Raw genomic sequence first — 17,169 nt, forward strand, 5'->3', positions numbered from 1 at the left:
AAAAGCATTTATTTCAAATGCACAAAAATAAATATTATGCAATTTGTTCCTGCTTATGAAACGCACCTAATCAATTTCTGACACTAGCTTTTATGTACACAATTAATGCATCTCTGGACAATGGAAACACTAGTTATTTCTGAAACACCAGACCTCAGGTATCATATTGTTACATAGTCATGGAAATAAATTTCCTTTCCCACACCCTCTTGAGAGCGCCCTTGACTTCCTTGTTCCCGAGGCTATAAATTATGGGTGTAACATGGGTGTAACATGGGTATAAATCAAAGAAGCCGCTTTATTTTCATCAAGAGAGTAGCTGGCCCTTGGCCAGCTATATATGAAAATGGCACAAACATAATGGAGAACAGCCACAACCAGGTGTGCAACACAAGTGGAGAAGGCCTTCTTCTGCCCTTGCGAGCATTTAATCCTGAAGATGGCATTGGCAATGAAGACACAGGAAAGCAGAGTGAGCAAGAAAGGAATGAGCATGTTTGTCATGCACACAACAAACATAACCATTTCATTGACATGTGTCTCACCACATGCCAAGAGCAACACAGGTGGGATGTCACAGAAGAAGTGGTTGATCAGGTGTGAATCACAGAAGTGGGGGACTGAAAATAAGCATGGTAAGTCCCAGGGGGATTATGATTCCACTAACATAGGGTAATAGCAAAAACAGCATGCAGAGATTTTGGCTCATCATCACAGTGTAGCACGTTGTTGTTCATTCGTTCAGTCATTTCCGACTCTTCATGACCTCATGGACCAGCCCACGCCAGAGTTCCCTGTCAGCTGTCACCACTCCCAGCTATTTCAAGGCCAAGCCAGTCACTTCAAGGATGCCATCCATCCATCTTGTTCTTGGTCGGCCCCTCTTCCTTTTTCCTTCCATTTTCCCCAGCATCATTGTCTTCTCTAAGCTTTCCTGTCTCCTCATGATGTGGCTAAAGTACTTCAAATTTGTCTCTACTATCCTTCCCTCCAGTGAGCAGTCGGGCTTTATTTCCTGAAGTATGGACTGGTTGGATCTTCTGGCGGGCCAAGGCACTCTCAGAACTTTCCTTCAGTACCACAGTTCAAAAGCATCTATCTTCTGTCACTCAGCCTTCCCTATGGTCCAGCTCTCATATCCGTAGGTAACTATGGGGAATACCATTGCTTTAACTATGCGGAAACTTTTCACCTTCCTAAAATCTGAACACATGTTAATCAAAATTTCTGAGGACTCCAGCAAAGAGGGAATAAACTGATCCACGACTATTTAAAAGGGTGTGTCAACCATAAGGAGAGGTCTCCAAGTGCCCCCCCCCCCTGCCAAAGTCTCAAAAGGATTTCAGTGTGCTGTTGAAGAAAAACAAGCTGGGCTGTTGTTCTCTAAAGGCTTACAAGGATGTTGTTTAGTAAATTCTAATTTCCACTCAGCCACAGAGCTCATTAAGTGAAGTATTAGCAAGGAAGTATAGACTGTCCCTTTGGGTGGTTTCTCTCCATGGAATCTTATAGAAGGTCCCCGCTGTCCAATCAAAATGCTTGTTGCATGAAAGTTTCTGGAACGTCCTCCCATAATTGGAATTCTGCCCCTTCCAATGAATTTGTCCTTCCTTTTTGAAATTTCTAGCATTTCAGTAACTTACAACTTCAATTGAGCATTCAGACATAGTTTAGACCTCCAAAGAAAATGGACAGGCAAAGTGACCACGAGAAGGTGAATGTCATAAATGGAAGAGTTTTAGGGGCAACTGGTTTTCAGCGTCTCATGCTCCTCAATACTAGAAATTTGGAAATTTAGGGTTTTCCAAGGAGAGCAGAATTCTCATCTGGAGGGGCAATGGTTTCGTATTATCATAACCCCATAACCACATCCTGAGTTATACAGAAAGCAAGATTTCCTACTAAAATAAATATTTAAAAATAATTAAGACAACATTAAATAAATCCTACAGATACACATATTATTTTATTGTGCCTGTTAACTAAAGCTCCCTACCTCCTATACACACACATTGAACATAAGTCTCACTTTCCAGTCCAGCATCTGTTAAACTATGAACATTTTCTCAAATCAATGCTTACTATATACATGATGTGAAGAATGAAATATATTGATAGAAAAATATTGGAACAATTAACTTAGTTAATGTATATCTACACACATAATAAAAGTGAAAATATGTATGTATGGTGTGTCCATTTACACAGACAAGCTCCCCCTTCCACAAACAGATATAGCTCCTACTGCTCAGGAGACATCAATGGCTCTTCCTTCAATGATATTGCAAGTTATAGAGAACACCATAAACATGTACAAGAGCCCAGCCAATGTCCTACACAAACACCATATTGCTCACCACCCAAGAAGGTTTTCATACGGGGACTATTTCTCCCTAGATTTTATGTTTTTTCTCCACCACAAACATCCCAGTGTTCCTTACTCTCTCCATTGGAGTGGAATTTGCATGACCCCTCCCACTGTCTCTTTCACAATCCTTTCATATTCTTTTCTATGGCACAAAACAAACAGAGGAATTGATCAGCAACTGAACGTATTAGAGAGGTTTGGGGGAAATTCAGAATGATTTATAGGACTTGTAGGTATTAGAATGTATAGTTCACCTGCAATCTAAGAGCACTCTGAACTCCACCAACAATGAACTTGAAACTAACTTGGCACACAGAACCCCCATGACCAACAAAAATACTGGAGGTCTTTGGAGGGATTTATAGGAGTTGTAGTTCACCTATGTCCAGAGCGTACTATGAACCCAAACAATGATGGACCTGGATCAAACTTGGCATGCATTCCCAATATTCCCAAATTTGAGGGGAATTGGCTTGGATATTTTGAGTTGTAGGTACTGAGATCTATAGTTCACCTGCAATCAATGAGCACTCTGAACTTCACCAAAGAAGGAATTGAACCAAACTTGGCACACAGATCCCCCATGACCAGCAAAAAATACTGGAAGCTTTTGGAGAAAATTCACTTTGATTTGGGGGAGTTTTAGTTCACTTACATCTAGAGAGCACTGTGAACCCAAACACTGATGGATCTGGACCACACATGGCACACATACCTTATATGCCAAAATTTGATTACTGGAGGGGTTTGGGGGGAAACTGAACTTCTTTTCTGGGATTTGTAGTTCATCCACAACCAGAGAAACGGTGATCTCCACTGATGATAGACATGGACCACACTTGGCACACAGAAACCTCATGACTAACTCAACCTACTGGAGAGGTTTGAAGGGACTGACCCACCATAGTGGGAGGTGTAGTTTACCCTATAACCAGAAAGAACACTGAACCCCACTGATTATGCATCTAGAGCAGGGGTCCTCAAACTAAGGCCCGGGAGCCAGATACGGCCCTCCAAGGTCATTTACCTGGCCCTCGCTCAGGGTCAACCTAAGTCTGAAATGACTTGAAAGCACACAACAACAACAATCCTATCTAATAAGCCAAAAGCAGGCCCACACTTCCCATTGAAATACTAATAAGTTTATATTTGTTTAAATTGTTCTTCATTTTAATTATTATATTGTTTTTAAGTGTTTTTTGCACTACAAATAAGATAAGTGCAGTGTGCATAGGAATTCATTCATGTTTTTTTCAAATTATAATCCGGTCCTCCAACAGTTTGAGGGACTGTGACCTGGCCCTCTGTTTAAAACGTTTGAGGACCCCTGATCTAGAGCAACATTGCCCAACATAAAAAAAACTTTAAGTACTGATGGACTTTCTTGGGGATAATGTCAGTTGTAGTTAATTCACGACCTTATGCATTTTGTACAGTTAAAAACTGACTTTTAACCCAAGCTTGTAAATATATAAAATCAATACGAAATATTTTTGCTGCATATTTCATACATTTCCATTATGCACAAAGTATATTAACCAGATTTTGAGTAGCAAAATGTCGCAATATAGTCTGAAATCTAATCACAGAGAGAAGTGGTAGGTGAAAGTGATGTGAAGAATGCCTTTGTCTGAGTGAAATTTATAAAAAGTACAACATAATATAAATAACATATAGATCTAGGAATATATATATATAGCGAGGGGGGGATAATGTAGGGGGAGAGGTTTCTCTGGAACACTGAGAACAATTTGACTTCTTTACTTTTAAGCACATATATACTATTGATTCAGCACCACGAGCATAGTGAAGATCAGCACCATAGACAGAGCTCAGCACTGTTAATTTTGCTCTCACCCAGGGGTCCTCAAACTTTTTAAACAGAGGGCAGGTCACAGTCCCTCAAACAGTTGAAGGGCCGGATTATAATTTGAAAAAAGGCATGAATGAATTCCTATACACACTGCACATATCTTATTTGTAGTACAAAAACACATAAAAATAATACAATAATTAAAATGAAGAACAATTTTAACAAATACAAACTTATTAGTATTTCAATGGAAATTGTGGCCCTGCTTTTGGCTGATGAGATAGGATTGTTGTTGTTGTTGTTGTTGTTGTGTCCTTTCAAGTCATTTCAGACTTAGGTTAACCCTGAGTGAGGGCCAGGTAAATGAACTTCGAGGGCCGTATCCGGTCCCCGGGCCTTAGTTTGAGGACCCCTGGTCTAGATCAAGGGAAGTCATGGTGCCTTTGTATTCTGCTCTCCTGGAATACTGTGTCCAATTCTGGGCACCACACTCTTCTATTCTGCTTTGGTCAGACCTCACCTGAAGTTCTGTGTCCAATTCTGGGCACTACAATTTAAAAGAGAAAGGAGGGCGACTAAAATGATCAATGGTCTGGGGACTATGAATCCCTATGAGGAGCAGCTTAAAGAGCTGGGGAGAGAAGGTGGAGAGGAGGCATGATCGCCATGTTTCAATATTTGAAAGGGTGTCATAAGCAAGAGGGAGCAGGCTTGTTTCCTGCTGCTGAGACTAGGACTCAGAGCAATGGGTTCAAATTGCAGGAAAAGAGATTCCACTTGAACATTAGGAAGAACTTCCTGATCATAAGATCTGTTCACCAGTGGAACTCTCTACCTCAGAGTCTCCTTCTTTGAAGGCTTTTGTACAAAGACTGGGTGGCCATCTGTCAGGAGTGCTTTGATTGTGTTTTTCCTGCATGGCAAAAGGGGTTGGACTAGATAGCCCATGTGATCTCTTCCCACTCCATGAGTCTATGATTCTAAGAGGAGGAGCGAGGAGGTGTTTAGAATTTGGATGAGAAACCACCAAAGGTGTTGTAGGGTATATTCCAGAGGGAGGAACACCTGTGACTATTCCATACAGAGGCGGCCCTATGTAATTTTCAATGGTAAGCAAACAGTATTTTGCCCCTTCCCCCCTCAATCAATCACTGATATATATTTTCTGTTCGTCGTGGGAGTTCTGTGTGCCATATTTGGTTCAATTCCATCATTGGTGGAGTTCAGAATGCTCTTTGATTTTAGGTGAACTATACATCCCAGTAACTACAACTCGCATATGTCAAGGTCTATTTCCCCCAAGAGTGCCTCAAGAGCGCCCCTGGGCAAAATCAACTATACTGCAAATGCTTACTTTGCGTAATGGGTTGAGCCGCCCCTGATTCCATACCTATGTAAACTTGAAGGCATGACATATATTTTGTATGTATTTTGACACATATAGTCCAAAAAAGCAGTTTTTCCAGATTGACTGGAATGTCTTCTAACTAAATCCGATGATTGCCAGATATTCCAAGTAGAATGTTGAAAAGTCCCATAAACTTCATTCCTCCTTCTGCCTTGTTTTATCACAAATGTGAAGCGGTTGTGTGAACACTCCTTGTTTTGCAATTACTCTCTGTGATGGTTTGAATCACTCCTACACCAGGAAAATCCATGATCACCACACCCCAGCGTACTGCTTCTCCAGTTCGGGCTCTCAAATATTCGTAACAACGTGGATTGATCTCTTTGGCCAATGCCTCGGGGTTAGTGAAGAGCCCATTCCCAGAGCAAAAAGTAAGGTGCAAGACAGCCTGGTTACCAGTAGTTGCTACACCAAGATGCTCCTGCACCTGCTCCCATTTGCGCTCCGGAGAGAGAACGTGCCAAGCGTCGCCAACACTGAGCTCCTCATAGGGGACTCCTAACACCTCGTTCTTTAGTTCCTCCAAGATGACAAGCTTCCCGCGGACTTGACCTAAGGTAGGAAGGGCCTCTTTTGCCCAGACTCGGCCCCCTCCTTCTTCATCCAAATAACGCCGCAAGCGAGGAGCAAAACCTATATTGGGAATAATTGGGAGTTCTTCTTTCACCCTCATGAGTATTGCCTCCTGGGGGTGTTGCTGGAGGAAATTCAAAGTGTCTTTCAGGACATCAGAAAAAGTGGCCTTTTGGAAGGTGTTGACATGGTAGATAAGGAAGTTGCCACCTTCTAGCTTACAACGAATATCCAGGAAGCGTACACCAGCCATTAATTGTGCTTCAAGTGGCCAACTCTGGCATCGAATCTTTGAGCCACCAAACAGACTCATGGAGTCATGAGTGCCGGGGATGGAAATTTGGGACAGAGAGAGATGGTCAGGTAAACATGACATCCAGTCAGGGAGAGTAGTAACGGGCCAAGGTGAGTTGTCAAAAGCCTCCGTTTGCTCCAACTCCTCAATCTCCATAGTACAAAGGAATATACCTGCAGGGGATATGAAACAACATGACATTTGTTCAGATAGAAGCAATATTTAATGGATATTATTTTAAGTCGACTAAAACTATGTAAAATTGTGTGTGTATGCCTTCAACTGTGTGTGTATGGCTTCAAAGTTGTCTGTAGACTTATGGCAATGACATGAATCTCATAGGGCTTTCTTAGGCAAGAAATACTCAGAGGTGATATATAGGCTACACAGTTGTTTTTAAACTGTTGTTTTTACACTATGTAATTTATTTATTATAGCATTTTTATCCCATCTTTCTCAGCCCAAAGGTGATTTAAGGCTGCATATGGATTGGCATCAATTTGATGCCACAACATTATTTGAGTTGTTGTAGGTTTTTTCGGGCTATATGGCCATGGTTTAGTGGCATTCTCTCCTGACGTTTTGCCTGCATCTATGGCAAGCATCCTCAGAGGTAGTGAGGTCTGTTGGAACTAGGGAAAAGGGTTTATATATCTGTGGAAAGACCAGGGTGGGACAAAGGACTCTTGTCTGCTGGAGCTAGGTGTGAATGTTTCAACTGACCACCTTGATTAGCATTTGATGGCCTGGCAGTGCCTGGAGCAATCTTTTCTTGAGAGGTGATTAGATGTCCCTGATTGTTTTCCCTCTGCTGTTTTGCTGTTTTAATTTTAGAGTTTTTTAATACCGGTAGCCAGATTTTGTTCGTTTTCATGGTTTCCTCCTTTCTGTTGAAATTGTTCACATGCTTGTGATTTCAATGGCTTCTCTGTCTAGTCTGACATGGTGGTTGTTAGAGTGGTCCAGCATTTCTGTGTTCTCAAATAATATTCTGTGTCCATGGCCATATAGCCTGAAAAAACCTACAACAACCCAGTGATTCCGGCCATGGAAGCCTTCGACAATACATTCTTCATGAAATGCTTTGGTATGTTGCTCAACACACCTTAGACTCCAGAAAACAATCCTTCAAATTACCGTAATCCTTTTACAAAGGATTAGGGAAAATTGGGGGGCAGAAGGCATGCAATGGTCTTGAATGACAGAATGACCAGGGTGGGACAAAGGACTCTTTTCTGCTGGAGCTAGGTGTGAATGTTTCAACTGACCACCTTTAAAAAGGTAAACGTTCGTTTTCAGAACAAGAATTCCATTTATTTTAACAAGCTTGCAGGTTGTTTCTGGACCTATTTGAGTTTGCAAATCTCTCATGCATGAGCACATGCATACCACCTGCTAGTAGCCTAATTATTTATCCTCTCTTATCTCTATGTACTCTTATCTATATGTAACTGGCATGCCAATCCATGACATTTTGTTGTCTGAGAAGTAGCAGCAAATGGTGCACCCTACATCCACCCAAAGCAAGATGCATATTATGGCAAACCAGTGACAAGGATTTTGGGCACAGGAGAAAAGAAGTTGCCCGCCTACCTTTCCCCATTCCTGGCAGTAAAACTACAATAGCAAAACAAATAATTAACCAGTTGCTATCCTTCCAGAACACCCAATTTTTTCTACCTAGAGGCAGCTATTTTGTTTTGATTAATGGCAGTGTCAGATAGTTATAGTTAAGGTTTTGTTGTCAGGAGTGACTTGAGAAACTGCAAGTCGCTTCTGGTGGAAGAAAATTGGCCGTCTGCAAGGATGTTACCCAGGGGTAACCACCATCCTTGTGGGAGGCTTCTCTCATGTCCCTGCATGGGGAGCTGGAGCTGACAGAGGGAGCTCATCCGCACTCTCCCTGGATTCGAACCTATGACCTGTCGGTCTTCAGTCCTGCTGGCACAGGGGTTTAACCTACTGCGCCACCGGAGGCTCCTATATTTAAGCTATGCAATGCTTAATAGCATTAATTCTCTTGCTGTTGCCCAACCTTATTTCAATGGCATAGGATGTTTTGACTCAGGTCTCTTGCACTACTATAGACTGCTCTGCAGTACTAAGCAGATTTTAGCACTTTCAATTTACAATAGACTCTCAGTTAACTGGCATTCAAAGAGATTGGCAGATACCAAGTAATTGTAGTTCTGGTTACTTGAGAATTGTCATTAAAAATAGGTCGAATACTATACTTCATGCTATATCATGCTATAAACTTAGTATTGACTTGACATTTATACTGAAATTCACTAATTAAAAGCAAATAAAGACAAACTTAATATAACACAGTTTTACTGAAATTTACTAATTAAAAGCAAATAAGACAAACTTAATATTACACAGTTTTACTGTATTATAAAATTGGTTTACTGCATTATTTTACATTTTATTTAAAGCATTATTTCTATGATTTTTTGCCTCTTGCTTGAGTTCTGGTTAACTGAGTGTCTACTGAATAACTAAAGTCACTATTTAGAGTTAGCCAACATTTATGCTGAAAGCTTACGTACCCAATTGGAAACCACACTCCTCTCTTCTCTTTCTTACGCCAAGTGCTCTCCAGAGTTCGGGTTCTAGGTTGCAAAGGCATTGCAGAGATAATTTAATTAGCAATTCATTTGAATGATGTTGCAAGGCTTACTCAGGACTGACAGGTCTGACTGTCAGTTTGAGCCAAAGGAGGTTTCTGCTGCTTCCATATTTTACAGGTAATCTCATAGTTCGCTTAACCAATCTGGAATATCAGGCCAAATCCTGGCTTTCCTTTAGCTCCTCCAGCCATGCCCACCCATATCATGGTTTCATCTGCTTGTAGCAAGATGTCTCAGCTTCAATGCCAAACCGAATATAAGAGGAACTGTAACTGGCGGTGAAACACACAAAGATTCTTAAATTGGAATATTTAAACAATGTTATTGGTCTTGTTGGTAGAGGTTTGAACCTGGAATAGGGAATGGTCTAACTAAGCCCTGCAGGTCGGATGCCGATCTCCAAGATCATTTACCCAGCCCCCAGGCATGTAGCTGGGGGGAGGGGGGCTTGAGGGGCTTCAGCCCCCCCCCCCGAAATTCTCATGGTGGTTCGCGAAAAGGCCTTACTGGTGCATTATGTAAACTGTTATGTTTATTCATATCATGATCTGATCACCATACTCAATATATCCCATATGCATGGGGGTATTGGGGTAATGATACAAAAGGTTTGCTAAGGCAGACCCTCTTTCACTCAGACTCAGCCCCCCCCCCCCGAAACTCACTCCCCCCATGAAATCCCCCCTGAGAAAAACTCAGCCCCCCCAAAAATGAAATCCTGGCTACGGGCCTGCCAGCCCCCATCCTGAATTTTAGACCTAGGGTTGCCTTAAGTCTGAAATGACTTGAAGGCACAACAACAACAACAATCATAATTAATTTGATTATCTAATCAGCCAAAAGCAGGTCCAGACTTCCCATTGAAATACCGGTAAGTTTATGTTGGTTAAAATCTTTCTTCACTTTAAATATTTTATTCTTTCATATTTTTTGTACTACAAATAAGCTGTGAGTAGTGTGCATAGGATTTTTTTTTCAAACGATAGTCTCCCCCCTTCCAATAGTCTGAGGGACCATGAAATGACCCTCACCTTTAACAATTTGAAGAACCCTGGTCTAGGGTGAGTCAGAGAACTTCCAGTTTAAGCTAGAGATCTGGGCTCCCCAATTCTACTCTGCCTTTACAACCACTACATTCCATAAATGGGTATGTATAGGGCTGCCAGATATCAGAGCTTTGTCTTGAGCATCTAGTTTTCATGGAAGGAGGCTGCAAATCCTCCAGTCTTCTTGTCCAGCCATGATGCCCCCCCCCCTTGCAAGATCTAGTTTGCCAAGAACTACACAATAAATATATTGGCCAATATTGCGTCCGCAAGGAACCATCCGGCACAGCTGTTTCAAGTAGTCAGAGGGTTGTTGAATCCCACCTCGAGTGGGTCCCCTGACGACTCGGCAGCGCGCTGTGAAGCATTTGCTAAGTACTTTGCGGACAAAGTCGCTTTGATCCGTTCGGGCTTTGACACCACGTTAACGGCAGTCTCTGAGGATGTAACTCAAGCATCTGCTTGTCCAGTTTTGTTGGATTCGTTTTGATCTGTTCAACTTGACGAGGTCACCAGGGTTCTTGGAGAGGCGAGGCCTACCACATGCATCCTAGACCCCTGCCCTTCCTGGCTGGTGAAAGAAGCCAGAGGGGGTTTGGCAGAGCGGGTAAAGGTGGTGGTTAATGCCTCCCTTCGGGAAGGCAATATTCCAGCCAGCTTAAAACAAGCTGTTATTAAACCGCTGTTGAAAAAACCATCACTAGACCCCACTCAATTCGTCAACTTTCAGCCAGTTTCCAATCTCCCCTATTTGGGCAAAGTCCTGGAATGTGTGGTGGCCTCGCAACTCCAGGAGTTCCTGGTGGACACGGACTATCTAGATCTGGCGCAGTCTGGCTTTAGGCTGGGACATGGTACTGAGACAGCCTTGGTGGCCTTAGTGGATGATCTTCGCCGGGAACTGGACAGGGGGAGTGTCCCTGTTGGTTCTGCTGGACCTCTCTTCAGCCTTCGATACCGTCGACCACGGTATCCTTCTGAGACACCTCGCGGAAATGGGTTTTGGGGGTACTGCTTTGCAGTGGCTCCGATCCTTCCTTGAGGGTCGCTCCCAGAAGATGTTACTAGAGGACTCCTGCTCGACTCCTCGGCCATTGCACTGTGGAGTCCCGCAGGGTTCAGTACTGTCCCCTATGTTGTTTAACATATACATGAAGCCGTTGGGATGCGTTTTGGGGTGCGGTGTCATCTGTATGCAGATGGTGTCCAACTCTATCACTCCTTTCCACCTACTACTAAGGAGGCTGTTCAGGTCCTGAACCGGTGCTTGGTTGCTGTAACGGACTGGATGAGGGACAACAGATTGGAACTAAATCCAGACAAGACAGAGGTACTCCTAGTCAGTCGTAAGGCCGAACAGGGTACGGGGTTTCAGCCTGTGTTGGACGGGGTCACACTCCCCCTAAAGGCGCAGGTTCGCAGTCTGGGAGTTCTCCTGGACTCATCGCTGAGCCTGGAGCCCCAGGTTTCAGCGGTGGTCAGGGGAGCTTTTGCACAACTAAAACTTGTGCGCCAGTTGCGCCCGTACCTTGGAAAGTCTGGCTTGGCCACAGTAGTCCACGCTTTGGTTACATCCCGCTTAGATTACTGCAACGCTTTCTATGTGGGGTTGCCTCTGAAGACTGCCTGGAAGCTGCAGCAAGTCCAACGCGTGGCAGCCAGATTACTAACGGGTGCTGGGTACAGGGAGCACACCACTCCACTGTTACACCAGCTCCACTGGCTGCCAATTAGCTTCCGAGCACAATTCAAAGTGCTGGTGTTAACCTATAAAGCTCTAAACGACTCCGGCCCTGTTTACCTCTCCGAATGTATTCTCCCTTATGAACCATCAAGATTATTAAGATCGTCTGGAGAGGCCCTGCTCTCGTTCCCACCGGCCGCACAGGCGCGCCTGGTGGGGATGAGGGACAGGGCCTTCTCAGTGGTGGCCCCACGACTCTGGAACTCTCTCCCACCAGAGGTTGCCCCGTCTATCCTGACATTTAGGCAACGGGTGAAGACGTGGTTATGGAGACAGGCTTTCGATGAATGAGACAACACCCTAGGATTTTGGATGGAAGATGATGTATATTTGATTTTAATATGACGACTGACCACCGTAGTTTTAAATATATTGTTATTTTAAATGTGTTACTGTAATTGTGAACTATGATATTTTACTGATTGTATGTGTTTTTATGGTTGGAAACCGGGCTGAGTCCCTCAATGAGGTGAGAAGGTCGGTATAGAAAACTTTGAAATAAATAAATAAATAAATAAATATTTAAAATCTTTTTGTAAACTTTCAAAAGTTTGAAACATTGGAGACTGGGAGCAGACCAGCAACAGCGTCACCCCCCACCCAATACTTCATTGTTTCTAACCCTTTAATAAAATATATCTGTTTTGACTTTCTGTGTAACTTGCATCTTTCCTTGTACTGCATTGATTTCTTATATATGAAATGTACAAACTTCCTTATTAAATATTTCAAAATGTAGCCCAGAGGCAGTCACTTTTCCATAATCTGCTGAGATAATTCCTTTAAAATAACAAGGTTGGGCAAATCCTTCTGGCTGTTTCCCAAGCCATGTAATAGTCAAAATCCTTTGTTCAAGTGATTTCTCATGTAGTACATGATAAACCCAGAATTCTTTGTGAAATGGTTCACTTGAGGCTGAGAGATTGCTGACCATGGAAACAGAAGCACAGAATATGTTCATTGTTAAACCTCTTTATTGACAACCCAGTCCTTGGCTGCCCAAGATCATCAACTTTTGTTTCAGGAGCCCCATTCCTTTCTCTTTGGAAGCTCCAATCTTTGTAAAACATGGTCTTGATAGTTGAGCAAACCAAAGTTAATTATTAGTTCTTTAACATTGTATTTTCTGCTGACACCTGCTCCTAGGGAGGCAGCACATCATCTGATTGGCCCCTCGTCCAGCCAATCCCCAGCTGTCATTTTCCTGTGAAAGAGAATCCCCGCCTGGAAGTAGCAACGTCAGCTGAACTCCCGACCAATCAGAATGCAGTTCCAGGCCAGCCCCTCTTTCTACCAATCAGAGAAGGGAGCAGAAGTTTTGAATAGTTGTCAAACTATATAAGACATAGTGTTTTCTCTGTATGTGTATGCTTGTACTTTTGAAGTATTTGCTTGTACTTGCAACCCTTTTGGCCAAATTGAATTAAATCTCTGTGACTTGTATTTGACCTGAAGAGTTTTTTCTCTATCCTGGCCCATTCAGTTTAGCATATGCTCACCAGGCATGGATCCTTTTATCCGTGGTCCTAGTTGTCCCCTTCAGTCTCAGTTCTAGGCAAAGGGAGAGGATACCTACAAATCTCCAGCTCAGCTACTAGATGAGCAGCTGGCAACAATTTTCAGGATTTCATGGCTTTGTTGCTGCAACTTGCAAATATCCTCCAGAAACCTAAATATTTATTTATCTTCATCCTTTCCTCCAGGCTCACCTTCCGCTCTGCTCTAGATTAAATGTTCTTTATTCTGTATCCTCTTCTGTGGACAAGTTACAAGTCACACTCCCTCAATCTCAGAGGGAAACAAATGCAGATCTGCTCTGAATTAATCTTGCTAAGTAAAACCAGTGAAAAGTCTACCTTAAGAATGCCATAGGTGGAAAACCACTTGAAGGCACACAGCAACAACAAAAAATCAGGAGGTATGAATGGCTATAGACTGTGGGTAGGCAGTCATTACTTGAGGATCATACAGGCAACATGGAAACTCATCAGGCTCTTCCCAGACAGTCCTATGCCAGTTGACCCATTGCAGATCTTGACTTATTTGAACCTTCTTTTCCGACCATGCAATTGAGCAAGAATCCCAAATAAAGATCTGACTTCTGCTTGAAGAAACTAATTGAAACCCTTCTGGTTTGGCTGTTAGGGAATGAGTATGTGAAGGCTTCATATCTGTCTGTCCAAAGAACACGATACTTTGATATCTACAGGTACATGTCATATCGGTTCAATTATAGTGCATTACTTCCCAGCAAATTTTACTCAAGGGATTCTGTAAGATACAATTATAGAAGGTGTTGAAGTAGACCCTTTTCTGAAATCTAATTAACAATTACAAATGCAGAATCAGGCTCAAGAAGGTATTTCGTATTCATCAGTACTGAACAAAAAGGGTGTGATCTTTTTAATTGGGTTATCTGCCTACTCACATGAGTAGAGTGTAGGGGGATAGGATGCAATCCAGACAACACCCTTTTCAGATATTTCACTCTTACCTAATGCTCACCCACTGGTAGTAGGTTTTCCTATGCAGCAATTCAGGTTCCTTGTTTCCACTGTCCTGGTTCTTCCCGCAAGAGGTCACATTGGTCTGTTTCCATTGCAGGAAGGACCACTTTACACATTGCTTCAGCAACAGGAATCCCATCATTACCAGAACAGTCAGGAATAACTCCAGTGATATGAAACATTGGTCAGAACAGACATTTCTTTACAAGTAAACTTGCTGACCTATAAACATTTGTCAACATTTGTCAACAGTAGTAGATGATAGATATAGGTTAAAGATGAGAAAGGACTTAATAAAGGGGAGTTATGAAACAGTTTGCCTACAGGAAAATGACTGAACAATTTAAGATTGATAAAAAAAACCCAGGTTGGAAACATTTAAATCAGAGTTTGTAAACTTACTGTGCCCAGCTGATGACTATGTTGTTGTTCATTCGTTCAGTCATTTCCGACTCTTCGTGACCTCATGGACCAGCCCACGCCAGAGCTCCCTGTCAGCCGTCACCACCCCCAACTCCTTCAAGGTCAATCCAGTCACTTCAAGGATCCCATCCATCCATCTTGCCCTTGGTCAGCCCCTCTTCCCTTTACCTTCCACTTTCCCCAGCATCATTGTCTTCTCTGGGCTTTGCTGTCTCCTCATGATGTGGCCAAAGTACTTCAACTTTGCCTCTTCTATCCTTCTCTCCAATGAGCAGTCGGGCTTTATTTCCTGGAGGATGGACTGGTTGGATCTTCTCACAGTCCAAGGCACTCTCAGAACTTTCCTCCAGCACCACAGCTCAAAAGCATCGATCTTCCTTCACTCAGCCTTCCCTAAGGTCCAGCTCTCACATCCGTAGGTTACTACAGGGAATACCATGGCTTTGACTAGGCGGATCTTTGTTGCCAGTCTGATGTCTCTACTCTTCACTATTTTATTGAGATTGGACATTGCTCTCCTCCCAAGAAGTAAGCGTCTTCTGATTTCCTGGCCACAGTCTGCATCTGCAGTAATCTTTGCACCTAGAAATACAAAGTCTGTCACGGCCTCCACATTTTCTCCCTCTATTTTCCAATTGTCAATCATTTTTGTTGCCATAATCTTGGTTTTTTATGTTTAACTGCAACCCAGCTTTTGCGCTTTCTTCTTTCACCTTGATTAGAAGGCTCCTCAGCTCCTCCTCGCTTTCGGCCATCAGAGTGGTGTCATCTGCATATCTGAGGTTGTTAATGTTTCTTCCAGCAATTTTCACCCCAGCTTTGCATTCATCCAGCCCCGCACATCGCATGATGTGTTCTGCATACAAGTTAAAAAGGTTGGGTGAGAGTCTGCAGCCTTGCCGTACGCCTTTCCCAATCTTGAACCAGTCTGTTGTTCCGTGGTCAGTTCTTACTGTTGCTACTTGGTCCTTGTACAGATCTTGATTAGCCACAAGAATATGCAGTGGGTTCTTGATTCAACTGAATATATTTCTAATTTCAACAAACGATATAAGGAATATACCAGCAGTGTGCTACACATTGCCTAGTTTCCAAAATGAGATGGGATCTGGTCCCTTTATAGCAGTGTTTCTCAACCTTCCTAATGGCGTGACCCCTTAATACAGTTCCTTATGTTGTGGTGTCCCCCAACCATACCATTGTTTTCATTGCTACTTCATAACTGTAGTTTTGCTACTGTTATGAATCGTAATGTAAATATAGGATAAGCAGGATGTATTTTCATTCACTGGACCAAACTGGGCACAAATATCCGATAAGCTCAAATCTGAATACTAGTGGGGTTGGGGAGGGGGGTGATTTTGTCATTTGGGAGTTGTAGTTACTGGGATTTATAGTTCACCTACAATCAAAAGCATTCTAAATCTCCAACAATGATGGAATAGAACCAAAAGTGGCACACAGCACTCCCATGACCAACAGAAAATACAGGAAGGGTTTGATGGGCACTGACCTTGAGTTTGGGAGTTGTAGTTCACCTACATCCAAAGAGTAGTGTAGATTCAAACAATGATGGATCTGGGCCAAATTTGGGATGGATACTCAAGATGGCCAAATGTGAATTCTGGTGGAGTTTGTGGAAAATAGACCTGGACATTTGGGAGTTGTAGTTGCTGGGAGTTATAGTTCACCTACAATTAAAGAGCATTCTGAACCCCACCAACCAGAGACCCCCATGACCAACAGAGAATACTGTTTTCTGATGGTCTTTGGTGACCCCTAAGCCACCTCCTCATGACCACCCAAGGGGTCCCGACCCCCAGGTTGAGAAACACTGCTTTATAGGATATTGGGGCCCTTATGGGTACCATGTAGATCTATATGTGTGTCTAACTTACTTACTTACTTACTTAAGCGATCCCTCGTAGTCCGAGGATGATGGTCCTCCAAGTGTAGTATCCTAAATCCAGACAAGACAGAGGTAATCCTGGTCAGTTGTAAGTCCGAAAAGGGCATAGGGTTACAGCCCATGCTTGACGGGGTTACACTCCCCCTGAAGGCGCAGGTTTGCAGCTTGGGACTGATCCTGGACTCATCGTTGAGCCTGGAACCCCAGGTCTCAGTGGTGGCCGGGAGAGCTTTTGCACAGTTAAAACTTGTGTGCCAGCTGCGCCCGTACCTTGGGAAGTCTGACTTGGCCATGGTGGTCCACACTCTGGTTACATTCCGTATAGATTACTGCAACGCTCTCTATGTGGGGTTGCCCCTGAAGATTGCCCGGAAGCTGCAATTAGTCCCGCGCTCGGCAGCCAGGCTACTGATGGGAGCTGGGTACAGGGAGCGCACAACTCTGTTGCGC

At 43.1% G+C, this 17,169-nt stretch overlaps 1 protein-coding gene and 1 pseudogene across 1 annotated transcript; both read right to left on the reverse strand.

Moving 5' to 3' along the window:
• On the reverse strand, positions 1–724 carry LOC132765466 (olfactory receptor 10Z1-like; annotated as a pseudogene).
• A 3,878-nt stretch (positions 725–4,602) lies between these two features.
• Positions 4,603–9,348, reverse strand: LOC132766530 (1-phosphatidylinositol phosphodiesterase-like). Its single transcript, XM_060760878.2, has 2 exons — positions 9,010–9,348; positions 4,603–6,630 (listed from the first exon to the last, which is right to left on the reverse strand). The coding sequence occupies exon 2, from the start codon at positions 6,611–6,613 to the stop codon at positions 5,750–5,752; it is 864 nt and encodes a 287-aa protein (XP_060616861.2). The 5' UTR covers positions 6,614–6,630; positions 9,010–9,348; the 3' UTR covers positions 4,603–5,749.
• Positions 9,349–17,169: the final 7,821 nt, after the last annotated feature.

This window comes from Anolis sagrei, chromosome 2, assembly GCF_037176765.1.
Source record: "Anolis sagrei isolate rAnoSag1 chromosome 2, rAnoSag1.mat, whole genome shotgun sequence".
Classification (NCBI taxonomy): domain Eukaryota; kingdom Metazoa; phylum Chordata; class Lepidosauria; order Squamata; family Dactyloidae; genus Anolis; species Anolis sagrei.

What these genes read in the sequence shown, in the direction of transcription:
- LOC132766530 (XM_060760878.2), bottom strand. Translation starts at nt 6,613, where the DNA reads ATGGAGATTGAGGAGTTGGAGCAAACGGAGGCTTTTGACAACTCACCT.